The following is a 22723-nucleotide window of genomic DNA, read 5'->3' on the forward strand; positions in this document are numbered from 1 at the left end:
AAATAAATCTTAAAAAAATTTTAAAATAAACTAAAACGTCAAAAATTTTAAAATAAATTTCAAATATAATTTAATAAACAAATATTTATCCTAATTACAAAAAAATTGATTGTTTTTATTGTAGGGGTGCCATTTAAAGAAAAGAGATCTGGTTTAAGTAGAAAACTTTATGTTCATAGCATAATGCGTATTATAACCTATGGCCTTCATCAATTCAACTAACCACCTTTTTGCATTTATTTTGTACCTTAATTTCGTATAGGGTAATGCAATTATATACGCATTACCTTTCAGTCTGTTATTAGAAAACGTTTACCTTTCGTTTATATCTTATAAAAATCACCACAGCATTAGAAATAAGTGCTTCTTCTTTTTATAGTCTTCTTAACAAGAAACAATATAAAATTGCTTTTAATTGTTTTAAACCATTATACATTGCTGAATATAGCTTTTTGCTGTACGCCTTTTTTTCAAAATTAAATTTCGCCCTTTAGGGTTGGAATTTACGCTTACAACCTGTGTCTCAGTGCTTCCTTTATGTGCATATTAGTAAATGATCACCTATGTTTATTTCTTTTTTTTGTAAACATCGTGGCGTGACTTTGGGCACTATATAAAAACAACAAACAACCTATCAAAGTTGTACATACCTTTTTTTTTCTAATCCTAATACGGTCTTATATCTGTTTTTGCATTCTGCTCAAGTGTGTTTAGCGCAATGACGGCCTTAAAGCGATTTAATTTACCTAAATTTCGTTTAGACTACGAATTTATATATTAGGTACTTAAAATTTACCAATCTTTTATTTATTAACAACTAATAATCTTAATTTATATCATTTTTTGTGTTCTATAGACCTGAAGCGCTAACACATACATTAATCAACTTTGTTGTTTTCAATAGTATGTTACAATTTTATTATATTAAACAAAATAACCTGTTTTTTTCTATACTCGCTTATACTTACTTACCTGTTTGCTTACTGCCAAAAATGTTAAAAATCACTATGACTTTAAACGAATTTCTCTTTAAAATTCTGGCATTAGTAATTTGTCATGTACAATAAAATTATATTCAACAACACTTACCATTTTTATTTGTGAAATATATATATATATGTTTTATTATTTTTTAAATACATATTTTTATCCTTGATGTGAAAAGGTAGGCTCCACAACCTAAACATAGAGTAGCAACAGTTGCCCCGACCCAGTCTCGATTTGCCTTTAGCAGTTTTGGATATTACTGATTATAACTGCCCAATAATTGCTTGCTTAGAGTGTGTTTATATTGTTGATAGCACCTTCCTTAAGAGCACTGCAGCATGAGAGCAGCAGGGATCAAACACACACCCTCGTGTAGTGTAACAATTGTTTTGACTACTACCTATATATATATATATTTTGCATTATAGTGAACTTAAAAAAAGGTCAACACAAGTTTATGTGGCATTTAAATCAATGCAAAAAGAAACAGGAATGTGCTAAATTACAAAGCGTTAAAGTATTGTAGCTTTTTGTGTTCAGTTTAAGTTTAGGCTATTGAAACCTTAGTATCAATCTGCAGAAGTTTACCAATGTGTTAGATTTGAAGTTTAGCCCAACGGTAAGCACAATGCACTCTATTTTAAACTGGCATTTAAAAGTTTATGGCTGCTTTGGTCGCTCTGGGCATTATAGTAGATGAGCTCAATAGGCGCTAAAACAGGCAGGCGGGCAGGGTCAGGTTAGGATACCTTTTTATAGCTGTAGAACCTACCGTGGCTTAATCTTATAAATTAAATAACCTATTTTTTTTTGACCACTCGCTACTGCACTAAAGTTATTACAGTGACCTAGCAAAAATGACGTTAGTTAAAACACAAAAATTTTGGGCTGCCTTGAAATATATGTTATGTGCATATAGCTATTAGAAATAGTGGCCTTATCCCTTTTAAGATATTGTTTTTGTTAACTAACCTAACGGAGAAGCGAACCCTGAATACGTTGTTTTAAATGGTAACAATAAACAAATTACTTCATTTGTAATACGCTTCTTGTACGCTAAAAAAATGTATTTTAAAATCGCCTCCAACGAGAACTTTTTACGTAACTTGGGGTGGCATTACGAAACTCGTTAAGTTAAATTTAACGATCTCGCTAATGCGTCAAAATTTAGCGAGCTATCTCGCTGTCGCTGTCGAGTTTTTTAAGTTCCAGGGGTATGGGGTAAACGGAATAAATAGTTAGCAAAAACAGAGTTAACAGCATGGGTAGACTGGTGTAAGTAAGATAAGGTAAAGGTGTATACTATGGCTGGTTTAAGAGGCTGGTCAGCGGTTTAAATAAATTACCCTGCGATATCGCGTTGCCCCACCTAACATTCTAGAAAAAAATAAAAATAAGAAGAAATAGACAAAAATTATACAAGTTTTTAAAAATTAAAAAATTTTTTTTTTAAATAAATTGATTAGCTGGTGTGAAAGTAAGCATCATTAACGCTGGTCCAAAGACCCCAAAACGTCAAATCAGAGAAATCAAACTGGGAAAGTTTACCTAAAACAACAGGCAAAGTTGGTTTGATTTTAATATTTATTTAAATAATATTTAAACAACAATGACATAATTTTACCATGTATAAATCAACTGCTATATTTTTGTAAACATTTTAAAATATAATAAAGGTTTATACAAATGGTTTGTTGTATTAAACAGGTAATTACCTATTGTCTTAAGTATCCTTCCACGCTATAACAGGTAATTGCCTCAGTTGTTTATTATTTTTTCACGCTAAAACAGGAAGTTAATAGTCTTTGCGCAGCTTGTTTTACCACTTTTTATTTATGTATTTATTTATGTATCACTTTATTAAGACAACAAACTGATTAGGTTTAGAATGTACAAGCTAGTTTTAAGTTTAATGATATTAAATGTTGTAACTGGGCAACAATGTCCAAAACTTGTAAACGGGCTTCTATGGTTTACTCATGGAACTGTAGAATACCATTTCGGTATACCTAAGGTTAACTACGCCACAGCAGTAAGAAAATGTGCAGAAATGCAAGCCAAGTTGGTCACTCCTAAGACATCGGAAATTCGCAATTTTCTAAATCAAATAATACATTATAGTAGTATTTATTTTAAATTGTACTTTATTTATTTTATAAATAATGAAAAATTTAAAATATTAAACGTCCCGTTTTTTTCGGACTTTCCTTTTTTTAAATACCCGTTTATACAACCGAAAATTAGTTGCCAAAAAAAAGATATAAATAAAAACCAACTTAAAAAAGTAATTTTACGAAAATTTTGGTAAAAACAAGCGCTGGTTTTTGTTAAAAATTTAATAGTTACAAAAGGTTGAAAATTTTGTATTTTAGAACAAAGAAATTTTTACTGGATCGGTCTAACCAAAACAAACTCATCTAATTTCAATTCCGCTTTTAAGTGGGGCGATGGAACAACTTTGCTAAGCAACCAATCTAACTGGGGTATTTATGATCCTAATGGGGGGGCAAATGAAAAGTGTGTTTGGTTAACGGACAGTGGTACAAAGTGGTGGGATGCTCCGTGTGCTGGGCCTGATCAGAGATATATATGTCAACGAGACATATCATCGTGTGTGTAACTTTTAATCCTAATTAATTTTTTTATTCTGTTATAAATAATTATTTTAACATTTTACCTTAAAACAAGTTAGTTATAATTTTCTATTTTGCTTATCTATAAAGTTTTTTGCACTTTATATTTTGAAGATTTTGTACAGATATCTTTATTAACGTAGCTTTTAACAAAATTCTAAGATTTAACATTTATAAATTAAAAATCGCTTGTTGTTAAATACTTCATTTTTACAGCTACAACTCCAATAGTTATGACAACAAGTCCCATGGCAACAAATACCAAGACAACAAAAACAGCTACAAACATAGCTACGGAATGTCTAACGGCGCAACAACAACAATCTAAGGTTAGTGTTTTCTAAAAACCCTTCAAATTTTAAAATGTTTATTAAAACTGACTTTAATATATTGTTTTAAAATTTTAGTCTATAATTTTTTACTGTAATAAAACTTCTTATTCAGAACTTTCTACTAATACTAGGATGGGCAATTACTGGAGGACTTCTACTCATTTCTGTCATTGTCATTTTCTACCTACTTGGAAAAAACAAATGTTCATGTAAGTAATGTTTACATAGGTTTTATATCGATTTCGACGTGTGGTAATATTTACAGCTCGTCATAAAATGTAATTTTGCATAAATATGGCATGTCTTAGCTACCTGTTAACCTTTCAAGAATCACACTGTAGCAATTTCTACTTAAAATCAAAATTTTCTGCTATTAACTCTTTGTCACGCCACCGTTTAATCTACATATTATTAGTCATACCAGCGTTCAGTATCTTAATGTAAAAAAACGTAGTGTGTAAATGTAGGTAAATGTTCTAATTTTAAATTGAAATTTATTTTCTAGCCGAACCAGGACACCCAAGAGCAGAAGCAGTTTTAGGTAATTTTAAATGTCTTATAAAATAACTACTACAACATGGTACTGTAGCTTTTATTGGACATGCTTATATAGGATGATATTGCTATACTAATACATAAACACTTATTGCCACACTGAGTTCAATTAATGTTTAAGTTGGTTTGGGTATAATAGCTATAAACCTAACAATATACGATGTAACTCAGTTTGTGAGTGTTTGTGTGTTTGTGTGAATATGCTGGGTTCAAATTTTTTTAAATTTATTTTGAACCTGTAAAAAAACAATTTAATTAGATATCGTGTGTTATAATGGAAATGCATTTGATAATATATTTTTTTGTTAGCAGCATCTGATTTCTTAACTTTTCCCAACGCAATATTTCATAACACGCATGTAACATTTAAGTTTTTTTAAATATTTACATGTTCTTACTATGAGAACTACCTGTAAAAGCTTAATTAAAAGTAAAAAAGGCCTGTAGGAGCTAGTTTGTATTAACGTCTTAATTAAATTTATTTTGCAGGCCAACCAAATTCTGCTTATGTAAACTTCGTTGTGGGTAAGTTAATTCGATATTTTCGCGTAAAATTCTTAACTTAAACTATGCAAAGGCAGTGTTTGAAAACCCTATTAGTATTTGGTGATAACAAAATTGTTTTAAGTTTTTTTTTTTAACTTTTTGACGCGTTATTCAATTGTGCATCAGCGGGTAGCAGTGCATTTAAGACGGTCAACTTTACAAACTAAACATAAAGTAAGAACTGTTACCCCGGTCCTCGACCCAGTCTTGAGTTGTCTTTGACAGTTTGGAATAATATTAGTTATAGTTGTTTAATAATTAGGCTGCTGAATAAGAGCTGGCTTAGCAGAAGTTTATAGCGCTTTACTTAAGGGCGCTACATCATGACTTCAGTGGGGATTGAACCTATGGCCTCATGTAGTGCACAAACGTAACTATTATGTTCTATTCTCTATAGATTTTGTAATACAGAGTTATTTTGCAAACTTTAAAAAAAAAGGTTTATACAAAGTTTGTTGATTGTGACGAAACGAACTTTGTATAAATTAAATCCTTAATTTTTTATTATTAAAAAAAACAGTTTTAAGTTTTTATTGTTATTTTACCTAGTCATTATACCTAGTCATTTTGCATATATTGTTAAGCTGCCAATGAGCGAAATATTAATGTGGTGGTACGTAAACTAAATTTAATTTGTTTCTTTACAGACAATCCACAAGACGTTTACGTTATTCCAACAAATTGAAAATACATTAAAACAACCCTATTTCTTTAATTTTTCAATTATTACAAAATGTCTAATGACCTGCGCTACTGGAATTATTTAGTCCTTAAATTAATGATATTTAAACATTTTTTAATAATCTTTCTAATATATATTATTAATTTGGGTAAGTGTAGTTTATATTGTGTTACAAGAAAAGTTTGATCGTCTCGTAATTTAGCCTAACGTTTAGGTGGCGATATAATAAAGGTTCTAATTGTATTAAACCACCACCCTTAACTGTTTATTAGGACGAGACGGTCTTCCCAATTTAGTAAAACCTAGGATACCCCGCTTTAACGGTCTACCGTAAAAAACAATTTAGCTAACTCTGCTATTTATATTAACATGTACGGTAGGTGTGTAAACTCACTTTTAATATTCAATAAAAACTACTAAAACAATACTTGCAATAAAAACATAAGAGTATTAAAACAGTATAAAAACAACACAACTACACCCAACCGCACCCAAGTCAGAACTACTTTTGGTAGGCGCCACATACAACATTACTTATTTAAAAGCACGTTAAAACACATTAAAAACACTATTACCGATTTACTTTACAATCCGTACACACCGACACGCTACCCAGCCAGAACTGCTGAAACAATTGCTTTACAATTGCTTTTAAAAATATAATGCAACCTCCACATTTGAGTAGTAAAACTGTCTTTAACAAAAACATAAAAAATACATTCAAATATTTAAAAAAATCAGAAATATTGTTGTGAGTTAGTTATACAAATTGCTTTGTTATTGTAAATAAATACTTTTTGTTGTTTTGATTCTGTTCACCCCGAACTTGATCGGGATGATGTACGATATAACCTAATCTTTATATTAACTTCTAACATATTTACATAAATAAAAATGTAAACATTTGGCTTACAATGTCTCCTGTTTTTACTCTTTATTTTTGAATGATTTTTTGGCGACTAAAGTAAAAATTGTTTTAATATCTATTGCATGTAATCGTTTTGCGTTTAAGTGAATAACAAAACATGATTTAAAAACGTAATTGGTTGTTAAGGTTCAAGATAGAATAAAGTTGTTTGGTTCACGTTAACTGTCCGTAACTCAACAAAAAAAGTTACGTTCCCAAAACCAGTGAATTTAGGAGTCACGTAATATTTACGAGATAGCTCTCTCGCAATGTAGCCTATGCGAATAAATAATAAACAATAAATAATAAACATTACCTATAAATTAACGTCCGCACATTGTAAAGGTACAATGTTTTTTAACAACAAACTTAGATAGGGTTGGGGTAAGGGTATATATATTTGAAGACTCAGATGATAAAACACAGCAAACTTAGATAGGATTGGCAAAACGAAAAGGGCGTTGCGTAGGAGAGTTACGTTCAAGTTACGAGTAAATTTGGGAGGTACGTAGTGTTTATCAGTTTTGTCTGGGTACGGACAGTTAACGTGAACCTAATGTTTTACTGTGATCAAAATATTTCATTTTTTGCTTTTAAGTATATTAGATGTGGTAAGAGTAAATATCGTCAACACTTACCATAAGGCCACAAAATGTGGAAGCAGCAGGAATCAAACCAAAGTCAAACCTTAATTTTAAATACAACGAAACTTTGGTAAAAAATATAAAGGTTATTTTAATTATTCCTGCAAACTTTTTAAAACACAATAAGGATTTTATAAATTAGTTTCATTGTATTAAGCAAGTAATTAATCCCATATTGTGTTAATGAGCTATTCAAGCTAAAACAGGAAGTTAAAAACTTTTACTTAAAGAGATGGTTTGCAATTTTCGTTTTTTTGATTGCATACTTTACATTGTATAAAGTCTCCAAATTTTAAAAGAAAGATAACTTAAATCAATAACTTTAAATCTTAATAACTTAAATCGAGAATTAAGAACATTTTCATTGAACTTTTTGTTCAATTTCGGTAACCAAATTACCCATATTTTTACAATTTAAAAACCTAAAAATTGCTGATTTTTAAAATGTAATATGAATTTTTTTGTTTAATTTTTTAAACATATGTAAGGCAGTGGCGACTCGTGAGTCAAATAGATGGGGGGGGGGGGAGAGGGCTAATTTTAGAAGATCACAACATCGCTAAGGGAACATTTTTTAATTTATTCGCTGTAAACACGCTATTATTACATTTAATAGTCAATTGTTTAAAATAAAGGCCCTTAAAGGTCCGCGTAACGTAATGCAAGATTGCGCAACAATTTTAATTATCATCGAATTTTACTCTAACAAACTATTTGTCATCTAAATTATTTGTTATTTTAAACAAAAAATCAAAAAGTTTATCTTTTTTAAATTTAAACGAAGCATACAATGTAACGATATGTTTGCTTAAAATGATTTCTACCATTTCAAAAAAACTGAAATCACAAATAAAAGGTTTCTTTAATATATGTATATAAATTTTTTTGAATTTCATATAACATTTGAACAAAAAGGCTTAAGTTTGTTATTACTATAGGCTTACAAACTTTTCGTCTGCACTTTATCAACTTGACGAGATTTTCCAGGGATCGATCAATTCCCTTCGACTCCCACATTGATTTGAGATGATCTTGCCCTTTTGTCACCTAAAAAAATGTCTGTTATTATACACTGTATACTGAAAAGTTTATTTTTAGAATTAAAACCGTAGGATATTACAAAACATTAAAAAAAAATTTCGTATGTTGCCTTATTTCCATTACATTACCTTTATTTATTAAAAAGTTGCCTTATTTCCATTACATTACCTTTATTTATTAAAAAGTTGCCTTATTTCCATTACATTACCTTTATTTATTAAAAAGTTGCCTTATTTCCATTACATTACCTTTATTTATTAAAAAGTTGCCTTATTTCCATTACATTACCTTTATTTATTAAAAAGCATTAAAATTATTTGCACTTTTGTAAAAGAAAGTAATAACTATTGTACAAAATTCCAAAAAATCTTTTGTTTATAATCTAAATTTATTTTTACAATTTGTTAATGATATACCCTACATACCTTTCGTCTGTTCATTTATTTTGTTGTTGCCATCGCTACAACCACACAAAAGCAGGATTTAAATAAGTAAAAATATTTTTAACCACATATATATATTTTAAAATTTAGTAAAACCAAAAAAGATATATATATATATATTTTAAACCATAAAATTGTTCTTAAAAAATGACAATGTAGATATTTTGTAATATAGCCATGTTTTTACAGCCTAATTTTTTAACTGAAATATATTAGCACTTGTTACAGAAAAAAATTAAATAATTTGAATCAAAATTTGGGCCTTTACATTTTTAATTCGACCATGTAAAAGACAGCAACCTTTTAACACACAAATAAATGCTGGAATAATTTATACATTTCACCCAATCTAAAAAGAATTGGCAACAAATGTAATTTACAAACAATTGAAAAATATCCGAAAATTTAAATGTGACTGAAATGTTATTTTTCGGTTGTTAAATCTCGCGCACGTGGCTACACATCAACATTTCATGCGTGTAGTGGTAAAAACGTGTAAACGAACAAAGGTCTTTTACCCTAAGGCACGTTTTGTGTCTAAATATAGCAACATGCATGCATTTTAGCATTTAGGTCACACGTCTTGCTAACTCGTAAAAAGTTCTTGAAAATGTTGAATTATTAAGTCTTTGTTTTAGCAAATGTAAATGTAAATGGTTCAAAATGTACAGTAAAATGGTTTCAAAATATATATATAATAAGATAAGGTCTAAATTAAATAAAACTATACATTATTTACCTTTACATTCCGTAAATGGATTTTATAATTTAGATAGCTTTTTAAAATAAAAAGCAGTTTAAATTTCTATAGTTAACAAAATGATAAGTTTTAAAACAATGATTGACAGAGTTATATACTTTTCAATGTCAGTTCTAGTAATTTTACCAACTGTTATAAACGGTAAGTTGTTTTATGCAATTTAAAATTTTAATTGTTTTTTTTTTGAGTAATACATTTTTTTTTTGAGTAATACATTAATGCAATTTAAAACTTTAATTGTTTTTTTTTGAGTAATACGTTTTTTTTTTTGAGTAATACATGAGTTTTTTGAGTAATACATTAAGTTAAATTAGTCTATATTATGGTCGTGCTATAACAAGATATGTAGATGACGGAACAAATTAAATGGTTTTTGAAAAATATATAAAATGACAGTAAGTACTTTTGTCCAAATATTAGGGGTTTAGAATTGCAAAACACTTCAAATAAGAGTTTATTTCTAGCAAATTAATTGACATATCATTTTTACATGCTTTTATGCTGGCAGACGAAAGTAATTTTTTTTGTATATATCTTTATCCTCGATGTGGGAAAGTCGAATGCGCGACTTAAACATAGAGTAACATCAGTTACTCCGACCCAGTCTCGAGTTGCCTGTGGCAGTTTGGGATATTATAGATTATAATTGCCCGATAATTATACTGCTGATTAAGTGCTGGCTCAGCAGGAGTTCTTACCGTTTATAGCGCCTTACTCAAGTGCTACAGCATGAGGTCAGTGGAGATTGAACCCAAGACCCAATGTGTGGTGGAGAAAGTGTTCCTACCACTACACCACGCTGCCGGTATAATATTATTTTGATCTTTTTAAGCCGTTTGTTTTTAGGAATTTTTAGGAAAAAAGGACTCAAAAACTGTCCTTGCTGTGGTTTTTGCAATTTTAAACCTCGATATTTAAAAAAAATTTGTGCACAATTTCAAAAATATTGTATAAGATTTAAAAAATATAAATTTAATAAAAAATAAACACTGTGGCTTTATGGCCTCTTCAACCAACCATAACTAAGTTGGCCAATTTTATATTTTAGCGACATGTATCGAATGCCCACCCGATACAATATGCATTGAAGGTAGATGCGATTGTGGTCCTGGAAGGGAATGGAGGTATCCAGAAACTATGAACTCGTGTGTGGATTCTGCCACAACTACAACAGAACTAACTCTGCAAACTTCCTCTGCCGGAACTATTGCAGAAACTTCTACGCTAGTATATAGCACAACCGCTGACCAAGAAGGGTCCATCAATTATTTCGGTTTTTGTCTAAAATCAAAGCCTGAGTGTATAGGAATCTTCACCGCCATTATTGTGGCGATTTTGCTGTTGTTTATATGTGTGGTGGTTCTTCTAATTGCTGCTTATAGAGTACAATGTAATCGCTCTTACAATTTACGGCTTCGCGTGAAGTCGTCTTCTTCAGCATAACCAGTAACAATTTTTTTGTGTTTTTGTTGGCCTACCTCTATTATGTAAATATTGGAAAATCAATTTATTTTAAGTCATCTTCGTGTTGCTTTTTTTTTATTTTAAGTCATCTTCGTGTTATTTTTATTTTTATTTATATGCAACAATCATGTTTTGGCGTGCAAATACCAACTCAGCAAAAACACTTGCAGTAAACGATTGTACGTAAAAGAGCAGCAGCTTTTTATCGAACGAATTTAAATGACTTTACGGTTTTGCTACAATAGCTAGGACAATTTATACATTTTTATAGATTTTAGCTTTAGTTGGTTATCGTAGGCTACATACCAATCTATTAAAGCTTACTGTTAATAGATGTAAGTCTAGCGATTCAGCTGATCCTGTAAAACTCTACTTGCATAATAATAAAAACGATTTAGTCTCCCTTTTCTATTGCTTACGTGTCGCCACTGGGAATTTTTGTTTAAATGTAATAATCAAATTATTACTATAAATGTCATTCAATTTTCTTAATAACAAAAATGTTATTTTTCAATCGTTAAAGCTGGCGCTCATAGCTACACCGGCAGTGTGGTGTAGTGGTAAGAACTCTTGCTACACCACACATGAGGTCATTTTATATTTGGGTTCAGTTCCCACTGATCTCATGCTGTAGCGCCCTTGAGTAAGGCGCTATAAACGGTATGAACTCTTGCTGAGCCAGCACTTAATCAGCAGCATAATTACCGGGCAATTATAGTCTCTGTAATATCCCAAACTGCCACAGGCAACTCGAGACTGGGTCGGAGTAACTGATGTTACTCTATGTTTAAGTCGCGCAGTCGACTTTCCCACATCGAGGATAAAGATATATACAAAAAAAAAAAAACTTCGGGATTTCGTTCGTGTAGTGATAAAAACGTGTAGACGAACAAATAAATGTCTTTCAGCCTTAACCACGTTTCATGTCTAACAATAGCAACAATCATGCATATAAGTATTTATGTCACACGTTTTGCTAATTCGTAAAAAGATCTTAAAATCTTTAGTTAACAAATCTTTGTTTTAATAGGCGTACAAGTAAATGGTTTATAAACAATATAACAGCTAGGCCAACTTAAATGACATTTAATATCATTTTACCCTACATTCTGTATATAGATATTATAGTTAATGCAGTTTGTCAAAAAAGAAAGTTATTCAAATTTTAAATTTACCTAGTCAAAAAAATAAAAAAATTTAAAACAATGTTTGTTGGAATTATATATTTTACAATGTCAGTTCTAATTATTTTTCCAACTGTTATAAACGGTAAGTTGTCTTAGGCCATTAGTAAGCCATAAATTGCTTCGAAGCAAAAAAAAGGTTAAGCCATTAAGCGCTTCAAAAAGGCCGGAAGATGCGCTTCGTCAGCTGGGGTATTTTTACTAATAGAAAAGTAAAATAAAAATAATAAAATTATAAATATTTAAAAATACTACCCTAATCCCTAATCTTAATTTAAGCAAAAATACTTTTTCAACAAAAAAATATTTGGAATTTTTTGTTGTATATAAGTTTATTCTCGCTGTGAGAATGTGAACTGCACGATCTAGACATAGAAAAATAAACGTTACTCGAAAATTTAGCTGCTAATTGGGTGCTGGCTTAGCAAAAGTTTACAGGGTCGAACCCAGAATCTTATGAAGCGTAGTAAGTGTTTTGACCACTACACCGCGCTGCGGACCGCTTAAATATCACCTAAAAAACCCGAAGGCGACTAATGAAAGTTTTGGTTGCTCCATTAATCGCTTTAGGCGCTAATGAAAGTACCCCAGCAGACAGAGCGCATCTCTTCCAAACCAAAAAAAAAAAGTGGTTAATGGCCTAATCTTCTTTTCGCTTCAAAGCGATTTTTGGCCAACTATTTAGATGGTTGTTTTTATTTTTTTTTAAGTTTTCGTTATTGTAAGCTATGAAATATTTAAACTAATTGTGTAATATACCGGATACCGGTAATAATTCTTTTAAGAGTTATAGTAAGTGGAAAATTTTTAATTTATAAATTCAAATAATTAGTCACGATAAGAAGATAATATTAACTTTATAAAAACATTTTCAAAGTCTTTAAACAATATATAAAAGATTTTTGAATTTTTTTTATAAGCGTTTGTCAATAGCAAGTTACTTGACACTAAACCATTTTTTATTTTTTTTAATAGGTTAACGGAATTGTGTGGTCGCGTGGTTTCTTTTTTAATTATATTATTTTTTAATTATGTTGCACGAGGATATCATTATTTTTAAAATTGGTCAAGTATTTTTCGAGATATCGGGATTTGAAGGAAATTATTGTAAATAGGGAAAACCCCTACGCTTGTAAGTCACGTGACGCATGGCGTCCTATTTGAATATCTAAATTTAAATCTCGATATCTTGAAAAATACTTAACCAATTTTAAAAATAATGGCATACTCGTGCAAGTTGGAAAATTTTCAACATAACAAAGCAAAATTATGTTGCTAATTTGATAGAGACTTAAAATTTTTTATTGCTGAAGTTTTTGAAATATAAAACCCCAATATTCAAAAAAAAACTTATGCATAATTTTAAGAAATAATACTATAATTGTACAAGATTCGAAAAATTTCAATTTAATAAAAAATAGACCGTGCCTACTTTATATTTTTAGCAACTTGTACTGAATGCCCACCTGATACAATATGCATCGAAGGTAGATGCGATTGTGGCCCTGGAAGAGAATGGAGGTATCCAGAAACTATGAATTCGTGTGTGGATTCTGCCACAACTACAACAGAACCAATTCTGCAAACTTCCTCTGGCGGAATCATTCCCGAACCTTCTATGCCAGAAAATAGCACAACTAGTGGCCAAGAAGAGCCGATCAATTACTTCGGTTTTTGTCTAAAATCAAAATCTGAGTGTACAGGAATTTTAGCTGCAATTATTGTGGGAATTTTGCTGTTGTTTATTTGCTTGTGTTTTTGTTGTTGTTGCTGCGGATAGGGTACAATGTAATCACCTTCGCGTAAAGTCGTCTTCTTCAACAAAATTAAAATTTTTTTTTTTTGTTTTTGTTAGATTACCTCTTTTATGTATATATATTAAAAAATCAATTTATTTTAAGTCATGTTTTTCTAACCCAATCTTTATTAGAAATTTATGTATAAAAATGTTTTAGTTCTATTTATATACAACAATTACGTTTTTGGTGTCCAAATACTGACTCAGCAAACTTTTGCAGTAAACGATTAACTTTTATATTCCCAACAAACACAAGTGCAATCTATTATTGGAATTTCATCTGCAATTTTGTTGTCCGAGTAAACATTTAAATAAAATACTTTTACGAAATAGCGGTTGTAAATTTTAATTTCGTTATCGCAGTGACAGTTTTTTGTTTAAAAAAGGCAAAAAGGAATTTCTTCATCGTTTCTTAAAAAAATACAGTAAATTTTATTTGTCGCTCGCAGGCATATTTATTTAAGTCGCATATAAGGCCCGCTAAGGATTTAAGACTTGCGTTTTTTTGTAAAGTGTTTTTGCAATGAAGTTTTCTAGTGTTGTTTGTATCCTAGCGTTTATTTTGGGTTGTTACGGACAGTCGGATCCAACTCAGGAGTACCCGCACTACGCAGTTTTAAACCAAGATGAAACGGTTGTCTTGTATTGGGAATTCGATGACACCTATATAACCTTTGAGGTAAGAATGACTGTAAGTTACTAGTAACAAGTATTTATAAGCTAATAGCACATTGCATAGCTGAATTTAGAATACGCTTACGTAAAAAATGGGCTCAATTTAAAAAGCTGTACGCATGGGTAAGACGTAGTTTAGTGGTTAGAATACTTGGCTTTACTATATAAGGTCCTGGGTTCGATCCCCACAGCTCCCATGCTGTAGCGTCCTTGAGTAAGGCGCTATACGACCAGCAGCGTGGTGTAGTAGTCATAACAATTGTTACACTACACGAGGGTGTAGGTTCGGTCTCCACTGCTCTCATGCAGCAGCGGCGCTTTTAATTAAGGTGCTAAATTAACAGTATAAACACATGCTAAGCAAGCACTTAATCAGCAGCTTAAATATTGGGCAGTTATTATTAATAACATAAACTCCAGCTGACCCAAACTTAATCAACAGTTTAATAATCAGGCAGCAATAATCTACATTATTCCAAACTGCTAAAGGCGACTCGAGAGTCGGGGTAACAAATTTTACTCTATCTTAAGATTGTAAATCGAAACTTCCACATCGATAATAACTAAATGCATAAAAAACGTGTGCTTTATTTTGACAAAGCTTCATGGAAAAACAACGGGTTGGATTGGAATGGGTATTTCTCCTTCAGGCGGAATGAACGGCGCGGACATTATCGTGGGTTGGGTTGACAGCAATGGAAAAGGGCATATAACAGTAAGTAGATTTTAGGTCAGAGAGATGAGACATGCTTAGCCAACTTTTAGGTGTATACAGGAAAACGCCATTGGTTTTGAAACCACGTTTATTTTAGAAATATTTAAATGGTTTATATAAAAAATTGAAGTCTGCTGTGATGTTGTAACGTAATTTTGCCTGATAGGCTTTTGTACATTAATCCGAAGTAATATTTACAGTATTTTATTGCTTAAAAAAATATACAATTTTCCACAACTCGTATCACGAATACTAATACTCAATACATTTTAAATAACAAGTCACGTGGTACAGCCCACGTGATAGAAAGAAGGTGTAAACACGTGACCATAGGTGTAAACACGTGACTATAGGTGTAAACCCGTGACTAAATACAGATAACAACCTTAAGTAAATAAGAAAATGGCGGATTCGTTACAATGTTTTTACAATACGATAATCTAGCAATATTTGTTATAAATTTAGTAAAAAATATTCAAGGAATTAAGTTTTAAATTTTATGTGTTATTAGATTTAAAATTTCTTATTTGCTAATCTTATATTTATAGAAAATAAACAATCGAATATTTTAAAATTCAAGCATTTTTGTGTATATTTATTTAATACGTTACATTTTTATGTAAAACTAGTTGCATTTTATTAAATTTGAATAAGCATTGTTGATTTAAAGTTAAGTGAAAAACATCAGGTTGTTGACTTTACAGTTCAAAATAAGGACATTTTTAATAACCCCAACTTTACCTTGAAATTTTTGTATAAGTAGATGAACGGTTGTTATATATATGGACTTTGTGGTATTGTCTGAACATTAACTTGAAGGCTATACATGGTACCAAACTTATTAGCATTAGATTGTAACACAACACATACCAACAGTGCAAACTGCACCAATCACCGAGTGTTTTAATGAAATAAAATGTCATCTTTTAGTTCATCTAATAATATTTTTGTTTTATAGGATAGACACGGTCCAGATGGAAATGCATATCCTCCATTAGATGATGATCAAAACGTAGAGTTGCTGTTTTCTCAAGAAAAAGAAGGTTGGACTGTGCTCAAGTTTGTTAGACAAATGGCTGCTTGTGAAGTAAATTATGACCTACCAATTACTGTAAGTTTAAAAAGTTAAGTTTCTGTTATTGATAGTATTTGTTATTGTTAAGTTTTAATTTGGGATTAGGGAACACAGCTTCAATAATTTTGACCGGCAGCGTGGTGTAGTGGTCAGAACACTCTATCATACACAAGGTCCTGGTTTTGATTCCTAGTAATCTCATGCTGTAGCGCCCTTAAGTAAGGCGTTTTAAACGCTACGAACTTCTGCTGAGCCAGCACTTAATTAACAGCTTAACTATCGGGTAATTATAATCTATAATATCCCAAACTGCCACAGGCAACTCGAGACTGGGTTGGAGTAACTGTTGTTACTCTATGTTTAGGTTGCGCATTCGACTTTCCCACATCGGTGATAAAGATATATACAAAAAAAAAAAATTTGACCTGGTTAAATAACAGATTTTTAATCACTTTTTGTCAATTTTTTGCTAAGATATCCGTTAAATATATTTAGGCTGATACCTTGCGAGTAATTCATGCTTATAGTGACACAGATCCAACTGATAATGATTTAACCGCTGCAGATTACCATGGTGCTTTAAAAAGAGGTTTGTTCAAGTATTTATTAATGCTAATTAATCAGTAAACTGTATTACTAAATAATGTTTTGGTATGAATTATGGAGTCTTACATCTTTATCTTTGATATGGAAAGGTATTTTCTATAGACTAGAGTTAGAGTAAACTTGTAACCCGATAAAGTCAAGAATTGCCTATAGTTTGCAATGTAATTGCTAAAACATTATCGAAATCTACTTTTAACAAGCTTTTCGTTAAATTTTTTATCGTGTTTAACTTGTGTAGTGAAATTACTATTAACAAAACTTGAAATGTATATAGGAACAAGGAGTATCTTGATTTCCGAAGTAACTAGAACGGACGAAACTGAATTTCCACACGGTGAAACCCACGATAGTTTTGAGTTAATAAACGACAACTTTCCCGTTCCGACTGTCCCCAGCTATTACAATTGTCGCTTTTTTAAGTTACCTGAACTCGCAAAGAAACAGCATTTTGTTAAGGTATTTAGTGTTTTTTAATATACTTTTTATTGTAGTCCAAAAATTGTTAAACAATGTCCATTTTTTTTATTTTAAAACAATTTTAAGTGCCATAAAAAATAGGCAAGTGCTTTATACATAATATATTTTTAAAAACAATCTGTTTAACCAACTAATATTATGCATGTATTTAGGCTGAACCAATTATTACGGAAGGTAACGAATTTAACGTTCACCATATGATATTCTACACGTGCTCTACCAAGAAAAATGTACGTTGTTTTATATTTATTTAATCCTATTGTGAAAAAGTTAACTTACCACCTAAACATAGAGTAACATTAGTTACCTCAACTCAGCCTCGAGTTGCCTTTAGCAGTTTAAAATATTATTGATTTAAAATCGCTTTATAATTAAACTGCTGATTAAGTGTTGGCTTAGCGGGATTTAATACTAATTATAGCGCCTTGTTTAAAGGTGCTATACAGCATGAGAACAGTAGGGATCGAACCTTTTTTTTTTTTTCTGTATATATCTTTATCCTCGATGTGGGAAAGTCGAATGCGCGACTTAAACATAAAGTAACATCAGTTACTCCGACCCAATCTCGAGTTGCCTGTGGCAGTTTGGGATATTATAAATTATAATGGCCCGGTAATTATACTGCTGATTAAGTGCTGGCTCAGCAGGAGTTCATACCGTTTATAGCGCCTTACTCAAGTGCGCTACAGCATGAGATCAGTGGGGATTAAACCCACGACCCCATGTGTGGTGTAGCAAGTGTTCTTACCACTACACCACGCTGCCGGTTCTCACTAGGTCAAAGTTCCTATATATATTTAATTCCTACTGAAATTCAATCAACTGTATGTAACAGAAAGCTGTTTTATTTTGTGTTTAGAACTCTATGCATGTGAACACGAATGCAGAATGTTTTACAAGCAATATGCCACCAGATTTTGATAATTGTTTTTCAGTTCTCTTAGCCTGGGCTATAGGAGCAGGGGTAAATATTTACGTTTTAGAATTAGTTTTTGTTAGTAAAAATATATTTTTACGTCTAAAATTTGAATTTTAAGGATTTTTATTTTCCAATGGAGGCTGGATACCCAATAGGCGGAGAAAATTCTGACCAATATGTTGTATTGGAAACACATTATGATAATCCAACTCTTAAAGCGGGTAAATCATGACAAAATTTTTAGCCGTTTTTTTTGTTTGTATATATCTTTATCCTCGATGTGGGAAAGTCGAATGCGCGACTTAAACGTAGAGTAACATAAGTTACTCCGACCCAGTCTCGAGTTGCTTGTGGCAGTTTGGGATATTATAGATTATAATTGCCTGGTAACTATACTGCTGATTAAGTGCTGGCTTAGCAGGGAGTTCATACCGTTTATAGCGCCTTACTCAAGAGCGGTATGAGGTCAGTGGGGATAAACCCACGACTCCATATGTGGCGTAGCAAGTGTTCTTACCACTACGCCACGCTGCCGTTAAGGTAATACTGTTACAAAAATAGTCTCAGAGTATTATTAACTTTTTATTGAAGCTGTAACCTTTTTAAATAGAATTATTACCAATATAATATATAAATACACAATAAATTAAATAATTCCACGCGTCAAAACCTGTATAGGTAAATCTATCAGGTACTTAACTAATATAAGAAGGAGAATATAAACAACCTAAATATAGATCAAGAGTAAAAGCAAGGCATACTCAAGAGTAAAAACAAGACTTCCACCTCGTCGCACGCAAACACATGTTAGATTATTGAACGCTAAAATACGTTACAAAACAAAACCTCAATCAAGCAGACAAAGCTTAACCAGCATCCCCATCGCATCCTGTGGTGCCCTTTAATAAGGCACTATAAACGCTATAAACTTTCTGCTGAGCCAGCACTTAATCAGCAGTATAATTATTGAGCAATTATAATATCCCAAACTGCCACAGGCAACTCGAGACTGGGTCGGAATAACTGATGTTACTCTATGTTTGAGTCGCGCATTCGACTTTTCCGCATCGAGGATGAAGATATATACAAAAAAAAGGCAAAAAACCTATTATGTTTACTAATCTGGCAAATGCACTTTAGGTAAATTTTTAATTTAGATATTATTGACTCTTCTGGAATGAGGTTCATATACACTCCAGACTTAAGACAATACGACAGCGGGTTTTTACAAGTCGGCACAGCCGTGTCAGGTTTTGCTCACTTGGTGCCGCCAAACGCTGCATCTTTTTTAACAACTGGAGACTGTGTGGCGGAATGCCTGTCAGCGGTTTGTTTTTTTAATATTTAAATCTAATTTTGTGGCTACATTAAATGTACACTACATAATTTATTTTATGTTGATTTTATTTCTTTGTGTATTTAAACAGGGAATGAAGCAAAGCAAGATTTCTACAATAAACGTTTTTTCTGCGGTTTTACACAGTCATTTGCAAGGCAGAAAAATGAAAGTCAGGCATGTCAGGTATGTAAAATTATATACTTTTCATGATTTTATATTTTTTAGTTTTAGTATTCTAAGAATTTTTTTTTCCATATCACCTTAAGGTGATAGGTTTTATATATTTTATTGGAGAAGAGTGTGCTGTTATGACGTGTTTTGAATTATCCATAAACGACGGGCTTAAGGGCGAATAGTGTGACGTTGATGCGGCTCGAACCCGAAACCTTTCGGCTCGTAGTCCGAAGCCATGACCGGTTCGCCACACTACCGGACTCTAGTATTTCAAGATTCCCTTTTACTTTTTTATATTTTTTTATGTCACCTTAAGGTGATAGGTTTTTATATTTTTATATTGGGGAGGTTAGGCTGTTATGACGTGTTTGAGCTATCCATAAACGCCGGATTTAAGGGCGAATAGTGTGGAAATGGTGCGGCTCGAACCCGAAACCTTTCGGCTCGTAGTACGCTGTCATGACCGCCATGACTTTTATTTATTTTTTTTGTATTGTGTTTTTTTTATTTTCGTTTATTGTTTGATACAACGCACATTTGAAAAAAAATTAAATTTTATTGTTTAAAACGCACACTGGTTCGCCTTACATTTTACTTATGTATTCATATATAACGAAGCTTAGTTTGCAATATACATAAATCATTCGTGAATGTTCAATTTATAGGCCTATAAAACAAATAAAACTGCCATTTGTGGTGCACGGGTAAATGATCGCGAGCATTTGCGAGTTGAGACCATATTACAACTTTAAATTTCCGACCGTAGGGCGGGCTATCTACAAGCTTTTGTCAAAAATAGTGCACATGAGCTTTGTTAAATCAACTTTCAGGCATTGTTATGTTATTTGAAGCCAGGTTAAAGCTTATCCTAATACACATTAAAATATAAATGCCAACTAGTAAACTGCTTGATATTTTTGTGCTTTCCAATACAGGGACGGGGTGGAGCTTCCATTTATAGTTAAAGACGACACTTACGATTTCAACTACCAAGAAAATCGAATGCTGAAAAACGAAATTCAGATCAAGGACGGCGATTATCTGCAAATGGTCTGCGACTATGGAACCGTTAACAAAAACAATATGACACTGGTAAAATTTAGACAAAAAACACCATTTTCAAAAACAAAAATTAAAAACACTTTTCAAGTTTTTTTGTTTAAATTTTGTTTTTGTTAGGGTGGCTTGGACACTACCAAAGAAATGTGCATGGCGTTTATGTATTACTACCCTCAAATTAAGACGGTGTTTTGCGAAACGACCCCCGATCTAACACAACTTTACGAATATTTCGGCATTGAAGAATATAAGTAAGTTAAATTATATTAGTTTTAAGGCTAAGTTTTTATATATCAGTTAAAAAGTTTGATTTTAAATATTGCCCAAGAAACTGATAAATAATGAAAGGTAATCATGTAAAAACAGTTAAATGTAATAATTGTGTTGTATATAAGAGACTTTTTTGATGTAAAACTTACTAACGCTACTTAGTTTTTCATAAAAATAATAGTTAGGTATATTATGACATATTCATAAATCCATTTTTTTACTTCTTTTCTATTTAGACTAACAAATGGTACCCTTTTATATGACTTTCGATTCTCAATTGAAGATACCATTATCACTGCTCCTGAAAATTTGGCTAACCAGTCTATATACGATTATCTCAATTCGGTAACTATTAAACAATAACTTTTAGGGACCACCAACCCCTTTTTTTTAAAAAAAGCTTACATGCCGTAGCAATTTAAGTTTATTATAACGCTTCTTAGTTTGTATATTAACGGTTTTAATTTGTTTCTTGACTACATAGTTGGATTGGACCGAAGAAAAAGTTCGTGAATTTGAAGATGCTGTCTTAAATATGCAGCAAACAAATATCTGCCTAAGTGGAAGTACAGTACTACCCGGAGTAAGAAAATTTTATTTTCAAGTTTTTTACTTTTGATTAACCAAGTCTTTAAAACATTCTAGTAAAAGAGATTTTTTCGAATTTTATTTAGTTTGGAAGCATGCACCCTGCGTTGAATGTAGATAATCCTTATGTAGAGCCCGACCTGGAGTGCGTAAAGGACGTACACACAACCTTGAAACCTGTAGAAACGACATCTACCGGCGCAAAAATATTGGGAAATTCGTTTAAAAGTTTTATAGCCGCCTGGGGTTTATGGTGCATACTTGTTGTATAATTGCTTGTTTATGCTTTAAAGTTGATATGTGTATATATCAGGCTTGGGTCTATTTTATGCTGTAGTTAATGTGTAATTTAGATTACGTAACCGGCCCACTTAATTGCTTCAATAGCCAGCTAATAATAGGTTTCTTTTTTCGAAGTTGGTTTTTTTAATTAATGATTTATATTTTAATGCAAGAAAGTTCAAGCTGTCACTTTGCAATTTTTAATGAAAAGCTTTTTTTTAATTTTTTAAATAGATGCAATTTCGAATTCCTGACACTTTGTGTAGCTTACAAAAAGTGGCAAAGTCGTTCAACTAGCGTAATTATCTTATGTTTACGCCCTGTTCTTCAGACACATGATGTTATAATTAGATCGTCTCGACCGCTATTCAGATTTGCACTAAGCTTTGTGATCTAACCCATACATAACACTTAATTTGAGTGGAATTAATAGTAATGCATTGCTATTAGCCAACCTAAGTCCATTTATTGAAGTAGATTTTGCGGGTCGATTTTGTTTGATGTTTTTTTTAAAATAACACCGCAGCCTACTCTTCAGCATGTAATTATGGTATCAATAACAAGCTTA

The 22723-nt window shown here is 31.5% G+C and overlaps 3 protein-coding genes across 3 annotated transcripts in view; all 3 read left to right on the plus strand.

The window, feature by feature from the left end:
* Window positions 1-1088, plus strand: part of LOC145754804 (uncharacterized) — a 28575-nt gene extending 27487 nt beyond the window's left edge. Inside the window, exon 51 of the mRNA XM_082570928.1 lies at window positions 125-1088. Coding sequence (XP_082427054.1) covers window positions 125-137 — 13 coding nt within the window. The 3' untranslated portion in view covers window positions 138-1088. The remainder of the gene's footprint in view (window positions 1-124) is intronic.
* A 2211-nt stretch (window positions 1089-3299) lies between these two features.
* LOC145755491 (uncharacterized) lies at window positions 3300-6056 on the plus strand. Its single transcript, XM_082571729.1, has 6 exons — window positions 3300-3599; window positions 3837-3949; window positions 4065-4161; window positions 4458-4493; window positions 4997-5032; window positions 5701-6056. Exons 2-6 carry the CDS (start codon window positions 3854-3856, stop codon window positions 5736-5738), a joined length of 303 nt encoding a protein of 100 aa, XP_082427855.1. The 5' UTR covers window positions 3300-3599; window positions 3837-3853; the 3' UTR covers window positions 5739-6056.
* A 3533-nt stretch (window positions 6057-9589) lies between these two features.
* Window positions 9590-22337, plus strand: LOC145755777 (DBH-like monooxygenase protein 1 homolog). The gene is made up of 18 exons (XM_082572024.1): window positions 9590-9671; window positions 10579-10803; window positions 13624-13901; window positions 14506-14655; window positions 15253-15366; window positions 16325-16477; window positions 16937-17030; window positions 17322-17503; window positions 17677-17754; window positions 18384-18488; window positions 18562-18664; window positions 19601-19770; window positions 19871-19965; window positions 20892-21048; window positions 21136-21266; window positions 21522-21630; window positions 21770-21868; window positions 21960-22337. Exons 1-18 carry the CDS (start codon window positions 9590-9592, stop codon window positions 22143-22145), a joined length of 2511 nt encoding a protein of 836 aa, XP_082428150.1. The 3' UTR covers window positions 22146-22337.
* The last annotated feature ends 386 nt before the right edge of the window (window positions 22338-22723 follow it).

This window comes from Corella eumyota, chromosome 6, assembly GCF_963082875.1.
Source record: "Corella eumyota chromosome 6, kaCorEumy4.1, whole genome shotgun sequence".
Taxonomy (NCBI): domain Eukaryota; kingdom Metazoa; phylum Chordata; class Ascidiacea; order Phlebobranchia; family Corellidae; genus Corella; species Corella eumyota.

Bases quoted from the DNA above. Each gene is read 5' to 3' on its own strand.
- LOC145755491 (XM_082571729.1), top strand. From the start codon at position 3,854: ATGACAACAAGTCCCATGGCAACAAATACCAAGACAACAAAAACAGCT. The intron at 3,950-4,064 runs GTTAGTGTTTTC...CTTCTTATTCAG, and splicing joins CGCAACAACAACAATCTAAG to AACTTTCTACTAATACTAGG. The intron at 5,033-5,700 runs GTAAGTTAATTC...GTTTCTTTACAG, and splicing joins TTATGTAAACTTCGTTGTGG to ACAATCCACAAGACGTTTAC.
- LOC145755777 (XM_082572024.1), top strand. From the start codon at position 9,590: ATGATAAGTTTTAAAACAATGATTGACAGAGTTATATACTTTTCAATG. The intron at 17,504-17,676 runs GTATTTAGTGTT...GCATGTATTTAG, and splicing joins AGAAACAGCATTTTGTTAAG to GCTGAACCAATTATTACGGA. The intron at 21,267-21,521 runs GTAAGTTAAATT...TTTTCTATTTAG, and splicing joins TTCGGCATTGAAGAATATAA to ACTAACAAATGGTACCCTTT.